The following is an 11,960-nucleotide window of genomic DNA, read 5'->3' as shown; positions in this document are numbered from 1 at the left end:
AGAGAGAGAGAGAGAGAGAGAGAGAGAGAGAGAGAGAGAGAGAGAGATGACCATTATTTCCTCTATACCTATCACCACAACGCATACCGACATATCAATTGTCTTATGACACAATCTTTTTAAGCGCCTTTTAATGTTGTCGGCTGTGATGTGGTGATGAATTTAAAAGTGGGTAATAAATTAATACATATACCCAAAATGTATCTGAAACATAATCTACTATGATTTAGGACGTGTCATCATTGTGCATCACAAATGTGTTTCTGCCTAAAAAAATGAGCCATGACGCAAATTCTGTAACCTTGACAGTTAATGTGTTCAAATCAAACCATACATTGATCTGTCTGTTTGACTGTGTTTGGAGAATCGTGGTGCGCAAGTGTGCGTAAAATCTGACAAACATTTTCTCCGTTGGCTGCATTTTATTTGAGACATGAACAGAATGAAACATGTCTCACGAGCTGTCTGGTTGTGAGGCGCACTTTGTCTCCATTACTCTAAACGACCAGGCCTCTAATAAAACGTATTTAAATGTATTTATTTGTGGATCTGTCAGTGACAGAAACGCCTCCGAGCATGTTCTGCAATTTTAACTACCTCATCAAATGATAGGCTACACGAGAACATTTATATCAGCTGATATATTGTCCGCAGAACTCCTGCAGCGGCACACTTGATTTCATTTTGTAATTATTTTTAGAATACAATCTATATGTTTTAGATTCGTGCACACTTTAAGTATTCTAAGGTGCCAGAGGGAGCCTGTAAATAAAATGGTAAATTTGGGGTTCTGAAAAAAAAATGGCAGATCGTCTGAAGTATACTCCAAAACAAGGCCTGTTTAATTGCTCAGGTGTGGGATTAGGAATGCCGAATACGTGTGTGGAGATAAGCATTTCTCCGGGTAAAACAGTCAGAGCAGGGTGTACGATATAAACACATATTGTGCACACTTTCCTTTGCATAAAACTTCGCAAAAGGTATTTTCGCATAATCTTTCCTCTCCATTTTAGCATCACGGTTTTATTTGGTTCGATGGAGAGAGAGACAGCGGGAGAGAGAGGGGGGGGAAGGGGGAGTAGCCAATCAGAGATCTCCAAGCCTGCATGCGTACGGCTCCTTTAAGACTTGTCCTCCCCATCTATCTTTTTTTTTTCTTTTTTTCTCCCTCAGCCTCATACAAGGAGCTCTTTAAGCCCCGGTACCGACACACAGAGCAGGCATTCATTCTCGGGCAGTGCGAGCGAGGGGGCTCGGGAGCGAGCGTCACTTTGGAAACTCGGGAACTCACGGATTCTCGTGCTAAATCGGCGACCTCCTTTTCTCATTACTGAAGTAAGGCGTTCAGCATTTCCAACTCTTTCCTCTCTGCTGCTGGTGGCTGCTCTGACTGCGATTTGCACGTTTCTTCTCGTCGGGACCGTAGAGAGGAACCCCGACTAGTATATAGTCTTATAACCAAAGACTCGTTAACATTGCCATGACAGGACTGTGGTTTTAGACTGGTCCAAATTAACGGTTGACTTGTTCGTCCTTTAGGTCTCTGTGTAGGACAATCTGTATGAGCTTTAAGAATCATTCTGATACCTTTGACATGGATTATTATCATACACGTGATAATCGCTGTCATGGTGAATCCTGCAATGGTGAATTGTGTCAGTGCAACAACTGCTCCTGTTTTAGATTTTTGGGTTTTATGTTTTTATATAGCTTATTAGTTTTTATGATTTGACACAATTTAAAATGTCCCACTAACCGAGGACACAGTAACAGCCTTTTAATACCAAGAAAAGCTGCTCAAACAGACGTTTTTAGAAGTCAGTAACTCCGTCAAGGGATTCTATGAAACAGCTAAATTATTGACATGGACTTTGGTGCAGATGCACAATTGGATTAGTGTGCTTGGTTTAGTTGCGACTTGTGCTGGTTTATTCTATACATAGTGTTGTTTTGGAGCTGTGTGGACGTGAAATCTAAGCTGTTTTAAAACTAATAAAAAAAAAAAAAATTTAAAAAAAAGACTAAACAAAAAAAAGTTTTCAAACAAGCAAATTAAGGCCAACTCACTTACAGGCCAAGCGTTGATAATGAGTTCACATAACCGGAAATCATTTCATGCAGTTAATTAATAATAACAAGCACGATTTAAGGTCCGTGTCGAAAACACAATATTACATATCATCAGATGATAAATCAAATGACCATACAGAAGACTCACTGTTGAATTCATTACTCGCTTGTTCTGTTCCTATCTGAGGTGTTATCCGCTGAAGAAACAACACTTTATAATCAATGTGGTCAGTGACGAAAGGGAAATATGACCAGTAGCTCAGTCAAGGGATTCTAGATTCTACATACACTATTTGCGTTCTTTCTTTCTTTCACAAGAATAATATGCGAACCGCGCATCGTGCAAACACAGGCAACGCGCGCGCAATGAGGCGTTTGGTGCCTTTTACGCACGGTGTTACGCGGCAGGGACGCTTTAGAGCCGCGACGACTGTGATTTCTGTGAGGAGGCCTTGCAGAGCAGCTGGCAGGCAAATACCGTTATCAATGCGCCTCGGACAGACGGGGAAGCTGTAAATACGCCTCTGCGGGGGAATTGATACGACCTCATTCTGATGTTAATTAAAGGTTAGCGTTCGGAACACGCCAAGCTTTTATCCACACGACAAAATCTGTAATTCAATCGATTTTATTTAATCATCTAAAGGCATATACATTCACGTATGCTTATTGTACGTGTCTTTGGCAAAAAAAAAAGTGGGTGAACAATTTTCCTCAAATATAAAAGTGAAGTAACCTGAGTGTTAAGTGGGTATACACCCCCCCCCCCCCCCCCACCACCCCACACACCTAACCTGCACATGACAAGCCATTTCGTAATGTCACTGGACGTGAGCGAGATCGCTCATTTTCCTGCAACATGACACCGTAGTAGAAAACAAACCAGCGGGCTGTGTGTCGCGTGGTTCACAGGAAGTTCGCTGATTTAGGACGTAGAGTCTGAGGCAGGGTGTTGATTTAATGGGCAAAAACAAGGACACATTTTTGCTCCCGCCTATAGACCTGCCCCTGTTTCACAAACAGACTGTGTCTAATTCACACGCGGGGGTTTATATTTCCAGCGCCAGGCCGTGTTTATCCAAGAACATGCAGAGCATCAATCCGAGGTCTGTGCTGCTGCGGCCTCATATCATTCCAACACTCCCTCTCCGGGGAGCTTGGAATAACTGCTAAACCTTAAACAGTAAGGTGTGTTTGGGGGGAGGGGGGCTACACAGGAGCCGGACCACTGCAAATAAACCCCACATCCTTATTTAGAGACTGCACTTTATTTTACTGAGCTCCACTTTGAATGTGTAGATGATTCTTTTGGTTCTTTTGGCTCAGCTTTGAAGTTATTTTATTTTTGCCTACCATGAAAATGTCTTCGATATATTCCTGACATTTAAAGAAGTCACTCGAGGATATTCTCATATCTGTGCGAGTGTTGCAAATAGTGGAGTAAAAAAGGTGGAGGCGGGACATGGCCCACAAAGGGACTATTTATTAAGGGAAAATGGGGTGGGACAATCCTCTCAGTCAGGCCCAATATCTTGTTTTATTACTGTGATGGAGAGAGAGAAAGAGAAAAATTGTGAAAAGCCAAAATCTTCCCCAAAGTGAGGTCTTGACCTCGCTCTGATGTATTAAAAGCACTAAGATAAAACAGCCCCTCCAGCCTATCATACACCAACACACCTTCGTGTGTGTGCTGCCTCATGACGCAGGGACAACCCTCTAAACCTCTGGCTTGTTGCTGAACTGACGCTGCCACCATCATTCTGCTGTTTCAGGTCCTCACTGTTGGATTTCAACCGCTGGACAAACGGAGGAGAGAGAGTGAAGGGGAAGTTCACGAGGGACGTGAGACCGGGTGAGTTTGGCGCACAGTTGTGCTTTAGCAGGTAAACTGGGGTCCAAGGTGCGCACTGAGCCGCCTATGATACCAACAATACGGATGGAAAGAACTTTAATGTGGAACCCTCACAGAGTTTTGCAACGGAGGCTGAGAGTAGAGACAGACTGGCAGTTTATATTATAACTTGAAGGAGGCCAGAGGGACAGATCAGACAGATCAGCGGTCAGCCGACACTCCGTGCGTCACTGTAGCGACGAACAGCAACAGGGACCGGACAGGTAGAGCTGAGCATTTAGAAACAGACCTTGCATCCTCTGCGCACCTGGGGGGGCCTTGTGTGTGTGTGTAGGAAGATGTCCAGAGAGGAGCAGAGCATGTCGGACGTTGAGCTCAGTCCCGGGATGTCGGACGACAGTCGCTCCCTGTCACCGGGCCACTCCTCCGGTGCGGCCGGCGGGGGGGACTCGCCTCTCAGCGGGCGGCAGCAGCCGCAGCCGGCGGGCCTGGACGACTCTGCGGCGGGCAGCGCGTCCATCAAATCCGAGGACGAGGACGACCGCTTCCCCGCGGGAATCCGCGACGCGGTGAGCCAGGTGCTCAACTGCTACGACTGGACCCTCGTGCCCATGCCAGTGCGCGTGAACAGCGGAAGCAAGAACAAGCCGCACGTGAAGAGGCCCATGAACGCCTTCATGGTGTGGGCGCAGGCGGCGCGGAGGAAACTGGCCGACCAGCACCCGCACCTGCACAACGCGGAGCTCAGCAAGACCCTGGGGAAGCTCTGGAGGTGAGGAGGCAGCGCTGATAGTCTGCATGTTGTCACATCACTGTCATGTTCAGCTGAGGCTCACAGGGCTTATTTTTAGAGGGGGGGGGGGGGGTTAGGTGGAAATAGCTCCAGACAAAGGTCAGTGTCATGCTCAAGCCTGAGCGATATCAGAGTAAATGCAATAGGGTAAAGCAATCCTGTTGTATAGTTCCCCAGTAATCAAAGTACTTCTAAATAAGCATCCCCTCAGTCAGCTGATGTCTTGCACCTACTAAAAAAAAATACCCGACAATGTTTTCTTCATTTCCCCTTTGGTTTTGTTATTTTGTAGACTATCATCTCTATTCCATGGATTTTCCTTCAGGCCAATTTAAATGAGTACACTCACTGATATTAAGAAACAAGAGTTTGGGTACTTTTAGAGAGAAACTGCTGCACACACAGGTTATTGTGCACAAGCAGACGCCTCTTTTATTATGTTTTATAAATAGAATCTTTTTAGTTTTGGTGACAATTATGATAATTATCTAACAAGCTTTGGCCTTTTCCCGTGACCATTTGGTTGTTTACTTTTTATTTTCTTTAGACATAGATGAGACCTTGTTCATGAGATCATGTAGCAAGACATAACAACATTCCCTCATGTGATTTGTGGTATTATATCTTTTGGTGAAATGTTTTGCTGCATGTAGTTGAATTGTACTCGATATAAACGGGATTTCTTTTTAGGAGACGTGGTTTCAACACAGCTCACCAGTTGAGAAGTATTGTCTTGTTTATTGTGAGTGTGCATACGCTGTTCAATTACTGGCCATGTAGCTGGAGTAAACGGCTCCTGAAGGAATCCAGGGAATGCTCTCTGCACATATTTTAAGTCCAGGTTTTCAACCTTCAAATTAAAAGGTACGGCAAGATTTTCTGTGTCATTTCAATTTGGAAATTTCAATCTTTTATTGTGTCTGATTGAATGCTAGAGCGCCGGGCCAGTCGTCAACAACGCTGCCTCTTGATCACTCCTTTACACTTCTTTAAGTTTAAAGCTCTGTCAGACCATCCGTCCAGTGTCCATCTTCTCACAAAAAAAAAACACTGACTATTTGCTGACAAGAAGGTCAGTCCTCACAAGGTTCATTAACCCTGTGAGGACTGAACGTTAATCAGATGAAGACTAGACCTTGGGCTCAGGCATGATTGGTTAATCGGCCCAGACACACGATGAACAGGGAGGCTGAGGAAGGTCAGGAGTTACTCATGCCATTCCTGCCAGCAGTAATAATAAGGAGCTCAGTGTCATGTGATGCAGACAGGATGCATCTTTGGCCCGTATTATTTCATTACTGTCCAGCAGTCAAAAGCTCATGGCAGACATTAGATACAGCTGTAGTGAAGGAAGCATAATGTATTAATAAGCACTGAAAATTGATCAAATTTATTACTGGAATGTATGTTGCCAAGCATATTGCTGTTATCTGTGAAAGATCATTTTGACCCATATACTGACTGTTGATATTCTTTTATTCCCGTTAATCCAGAATATGAAGCCATAAACAATTCATCTGAATGTGCATTTTATAAGTATTCATGTAACTCTTAACTTATAGGCTCTACATTTAGTCAAATACCAAAGTTACCATGAGACCAACATTACTTACCTTTTGCATAATCATGTAGAATATCAGCAATAAAAGTCTTGAGACTTTTCTTCTCTTTGTACCTTAAACAAACCTATCTTCCAACATCCTTTCCTTTTACCCAAGGCTTCTTAACGAGGGCGACAAGCGGCCCTTCATCGCGGAGGCAGAGCGGCTGCGGAAGCAGCACAAGAAGGACTATCCCGACTACAAATACCAGCCACGACGCCGCAAAAGCGGAAAGCCCGGTTCTGGATCAGGAAGTGAGGCCGATGGCCATTCGGAGGGTGAGGTCGGCCAACACTACAAGGGCCTCCAACTGGATGTGTCCCTCATTCGGCCTGCCGGGTCCCCTCTGGCAGACGGGCACCACCCTCATGCTGCAGGTGGGCTGCAGGCTCCCTGCCAATAACTTTACTGATACCGTTTCTTTCACACGGTTCCCAGATTAGTCTGGATACAACTGAACAATGTGGCACACCGATACATAATTGGTTGAGTCCGCCAAGGAAAACGACTGTAACTACATGTTTTCTTGTGTCTCCACAGGTCACAGTCCTCCCACACCTCCCACCACTCCCAAGACCGAGCCTCAGTCTGGGAAGGTGGGGGATGGAAAACGGGAGGGTGCAGGGAATGGGGGCTCGCGTGGTGCGATGGGAGCAGAGGGAAGCTCAGGTGCTCCGGGATCCGGTAAACCTCACATCGACTTTGGTAATGTGGACATTGGTGAGATGAGCCACGAGGTGATGGCCAACATGGAGCATTTTGATGTCAACGAGTTTGACCAGTACCTTCCTCCAAATGGACACCCGGGGGTTGGGCAGAGTGCTGGGGCGGGAGCGGCTGCTACACCTTCCCCAGCCTCTTCGTACACCTACGGCATCTCCTCCGCTCTGGCAGCGGCCAGTGGACACTCAGCAGCCTGGCTGTCCAAGCAGCAGCAGCAGCAGCAGCAGCAGCTGCAACACCACAGCCCATCTCTGGGCTCTGATCCCTCCAAAGCCCAGATCAAGAGCGAGGCTGGGGGTACCGGGGGTCACTTTGCAGAGGCAGGCTCAGTAGGTTCCCATGTCACCTACACCCCCCTCAGCCTTCCTCACTACAGTTCTGCCTTCCCCTCACTGGCCTCCAGGGCTCAGTTTGCCGATTATGCTGACCACCAGGCCTCAGGGTCCTATTACGCTCATTCCAGCCAGGCCTCGGGGTTGTACTCCGCCTTCTCTTACATGGGGCCCTCCCAGAGGCCCCTGTACACCGCCATCACTGACCCGGCCAGCGTGCCGCAGTCACACAGCCCCACGCATTGGGAACAGCCCATCTACACGACTCTGTCGCGGCCATGACAGACAACGAGACCAGAGGGCACCGGTGCCGGTTCAGCCCCCACGTCGGACCCAAGGAGCAGCGGCTACAACAGCGGTGTTGGTGGCAACGGTGGCGAAAGTGGTCTGGGCTGGGGGGTCTGGGCAGGCACTGGGGGAGTCGGCAGGGGAGGCAGGAGGGGAGAAACCCCGTTCTGCCCCTGCCCAGATGCAGAAATGCTGTCGCAGTCCAAGGATGAGCTTGGAGCGTGGGGCTTTTCAGGCGCGGTTGATTATTTGGGGCACTCGGCGTAGAAGTGACAGAATGTTTCACTTTACACCCATCGCAGAGTTTCAGGTTAGAGTCACAGCAGCCAAGCCTCTGGCGCTCCAAACAACATGACAGTATTCACAAGTGGTTAAGGATCATGTCCCTGTCGGTTTTGTGTATCAGAGGAGGCACTTTGTAGTCTACACCCTTCTTCCTCAAGCCACCAGGGGTCAGCAGCAACAGAGAACGGTACACATTAGCAAGACTTTGATCTCTATAGTGAAGGGTGTGACTGAAATGGAGCCAAATTCATTCTACATGAAATAGTTTTTTTTGTACCAGAAGAATGAAGTGCCAAACTGCGGCCCATTCACTTCTCAGGCAAGACTGACCTTTTATCAAACAGATGTTCAATTGTATTGCTTTTAGGAATTAATACAACAAATACTGATATCATTCTGTTGTGTCAGAGGCACATTTGTCCTTAATTAATTAATTCAAATTATTATTATGCTGAGTTCACCTAACATGCCTTTTGTACAAACAACGGTCGTGCATGGAAGCAAAATGCCATAAAACTATGTTGAGGTTTTGTTCAGTGAAATGTATATTTAGTAAAAAAAACAAACAATTGTTATGATTACTGATTGTTATCAGGATAGTTGATACGATGTACTTGAAATTACAAATGTACGTTTACTGATGCAGACAGATTTTAAGATATTTGTAAAACGACCAAAGTTTTGAGACCAAAACTTTTAAGAAAAGAAACTGATTATACAGACGTTTCTCCCAACGTGACATTCAAAACTACCTTACAATACGCAGGTCACTAGTTTTCTCAATTTTCTTCAATTTTTTGCCAATGTGACTTATTGTAAATGCCTTAAAAACACATTGGTGTCAAAAGCTACTTTTGCCTTTTTTTTCACAATGGCACTGATGAGTGCGATGATTTTCATTAGTACTTGACGCATTCATGAAGAACATTCATGAAAAAAGATAATTCTATTTAAACTTGCATGATTCATTTTCACTGACCGTGGTCGCAATTAGGGATGCACGATATGTATCGGCCGATAAAATGATCAGCCGATGATGGTAAATCTATATAAATATGTATTATTCCGCAAATAAAATTCAATTTGATATATAATATATATATATATATATATATAGAGCTGATATTACAGAGCCAGAATTGCTTTCATTGACTTAACAGGCACAGCGTCTACACAAGTCAGAGCTTTGGAATATTAAATCATCCATCTTTGCAAAGTACATCTTCGCCATTCTTTCACTCAGGTGTGCAAAATAAAATACAAGTTATGAACTTCCTTTTAAAATACAAAAAAATGGGAAATGATCGGTTATGTTATCGGTATCGGCCTTGAGAAGCAGGTAATTATCGTACCAGCTGTAAAACAATCCACATCGTGTATCCCTCGTCTCAATGCGTCATAGAACACACGGTAGAAGCTTTTTCTTTGTTTTAACTATTAACTGTATTAATATTGTTAAATTGTTTTTGCCATTATTATCTTCACTGAAAATCTGCACCCTGCCTTTTCTTTACCTTTTGTGTGTGATTTAAAATGCGTATCAATATTTAATATGAAATGTCAGATCTTTTGATACTTACTTTAACATTTTTCTCTTTTTGTTGCATTTTGAGGACAGTTTCAATGTGGGAGATGCCAAATACTGAGAAACAGTTGCCAGAGATTGAGCGATTAAATCTTCTAGGAGAAATAAGTTTTAACACAGCCTGATATTAAATACAACATGCGCCCGGTCCTTTAAAAATACCTGCCGCTCACTTATGAAACAGAAGTATTTTATCTTAAATCATGTTTGTGTCTTTCCCAATTGTTGGACTATTAGTTAAACTAGTTTTGCATGAAGTGTTTTTCTTTGGTCTTTATACATTATACATTTCCACATGTCATTTCTTTCCCTCATGTCCTAAACAGAACTGTATCTTAAGTATCTTATTTTCCATCTGGGAAAGTGAAAAAAAAAACAAAAAAAACGTTCATTTATTTTTGCTTTGTTTTTATGTATATCACTCAAATATTCTTTATCACTACTGGATGCAGATCCGAACCATATGCATGCAGCACTGCTTGTTTTGATTCATACTCCATCGACGCTTAAAGCCCATTATCATTTAACCATTTACCTCCAGCACAGCAAGCAGAGTTCATTGTACATCATTGTTGCTACATGTGAATGTGTTATATTGCTACGAATTTTGCTATTTATATTTGTTTTATGCTTGTGTTTGCGCCGTTAGTTGTTCCTCTACCAACACGAGGACGACGTGTTCGACCGGTACTGCCATTTTAGTATTTCATAGTCTCCATCCTTGTATAACTGTTGCCAGCACAGCACAGCAACACGACTTCTAAGTAACAGCAGGAGCGAAAGCCTAAACATGTGATGATGACTATGACCTTTTACGCTCATTTGAAATAAAAGCTCTATTATTTCTGCTTTGATAAAAGTCTGCCTTTTGGAATTCTTGTCTTTTTACTGTGCAACAAATATCAGAAATAAAGCATAACGCATATCAGTCAACAACAAATCGTCCCTCAGATTCTAAACATGTTCCTGTTTCACAAAAGCTCGTCTTCATGGCGTCTGGTGACTCGACCACTGCTCACATTCTCTGCATCGAGCTAATGGGACGATTGACTTTAGCCGGCTGGGACTCACAGCTACAGCGATCCCCAACCATCAGCAGAGGTAAGAGTGATGGGTGCTTGTATGTGCATGCAGTAGAGGAGAATGTGGGGATGGTGTGTTGCACTACAACAGCAGCACTCATCACACGTACACTCACGTACTGCAGGTTGTCGGTGTTTACTGCGGCTGAACCTGAGCTAATGCAGCCCCAGATGAGGGTATGATTGGCTCTGCATGCCTACATGCATATTTCATTAGAGTGTGCATGTGTGTTTCTCTGTGTGTCGCGGGTGAAGCCTGACTCTTAATTCCCTCTCTTTAATCAGCTGTGTGATACTTTGGAAAGACAAAGAGGGCCATTGAAGGGGAGCTTGGGGGGGGGGGAGGAGGGAAACGGGGTAATGAGGGAGCCTTACCCATAACTGCCGGGCCTGTAGCTTCACCGGGATACAATGGGACTCTCATACTCTCAGCACACAGACCCTGCAACCCCCCCCTCCTACTCCCCCACCACTCACCCCATCCACCGAAAAAAAAAAAAACCTCCATTTTCAGGTTGCAGCTGTAAATGGGATTAAAACATTCCCAAAAGTAAGATAGTTAATCAGAAAGAAGACGTAGGTAGAGTTATTTCATTGTTTTACTGACGGGTGTCAGCCAGGAGCAGCACACCCAGGAACAGACAGTCGACGGGGAGCCAGCGGCTCAACCTGCCGCCGTGCGGTGCAGACGGGAACGGATCAAACTCACCGTCGGTCAGGTGGAAGGGTTGTGTTTGCGTCTCCAAGTTGTGCTGAAACATTGAAGGTCTCTTCAAATTGAACTCAGTTATTGCAGAGCTAATGTCATTCTGTTGAGCAGCAGAGGGTCTCACTCACCAGAGTGGTTAGAGAGTAATCATGAGAAGTACATGGAACTGGGGCTGCACGAAGAAAAACACAAAGAGGCATTTTGCTGAGGGAAGTCGGGAGATCTGAAGAATTCAAGTAAGACACTATCGGAAGCTAAATAATTCATCATCCCTAGATCCCATAATCAAATCTACAAATCCAGCACACAAATGCTAGGAAGATACTATTTAGTGCAGCGTAATCACAGGGTTAATGTGGCATCGTCAGAGCACAACAGTTTGGAAAAAGACAGATCAGACTCCAATATGTGTGGGGCCGATCAACAGAACAGAGAAATAAAGACAGAGGATTGAGAGAGAGAGAATAATGAGCAAAAGAAAAAGTCAGAAGATATTAGTCGCACCCTAAACTGGGTTGAGGATGACCTGATGGTGGCCTCTCTGTGGTTGGTGCTGCTGAGTATCACATGGGCTGCCCCATCCGACTCATGAAAGGACTTTCAGCGTCACCCCGAGGCAATGTCTCCTCCAATCAAAAGA

General features: G+C 44.7%; 1 protein-coding gene across 2 annotated transcripts; it reads left to right on the top strand.

Annotated features, from left to right (window-relative positions):
* Nucleotides 1-1,212: 1,212 nt before the first annotated feature.
* On the top strand, nt 1,213-10,388 carry sox10 (SRY-box transcription factor 10). Of its 2 annotated transcripts, none has more exons than XM_031870973.1 (4): nt 1,213-1,335; nt 3,843-4,694; nt 6,434-6,693; nt 6,857-10,388. In XM_031870973.1, the coding sequence occupies exons 2-4, from the start codon at nt 4,261-4,263 to the stop codon at nt 7,651-7,653; spliced, it is 1,491 nt and encodes a 496-aa protein (XP_031726833.1). In that variant the 5' UTR covers nt 1,213-1,335; nt 3,843-4,260; the 3' UTR covers nt 7,654-10,388. The 2 variants fall into 2 exon arrangements, with proteins under 2 accessions (XP_031726833.1, XP_031726834.1); XM_031870974.1 differs by lacking the exon at nt 1,213-1,335 and adding an exon at nt 1,344-3,258.
* The last annotated feature ends 1,572 nt before the right edge of the window (nt 10,389-11,960 follow it).

This window comes from Anarrhichthys ocellatus, unplaced genomic scaffold (assembly GCF_004355925.1).
Source record: "Anarrhichthys ocellatus isolate YVR2014 unplaced genomic scaffold, GSC_Weel_1.0 scaffold55, whole genome shotgun sequence".
NCBI lineage: Eukaryota > Metazoa > Chordata > Actinopteri > Perciformes > Anarhichadidae > Anarrhichthys > Anarrhichthys ocellatus.
The sequence above is the reverse complement of the archived record's forward strand: the minus strand, read 5'-3'. Positions and strand labels throughout refer to the sequence as shown.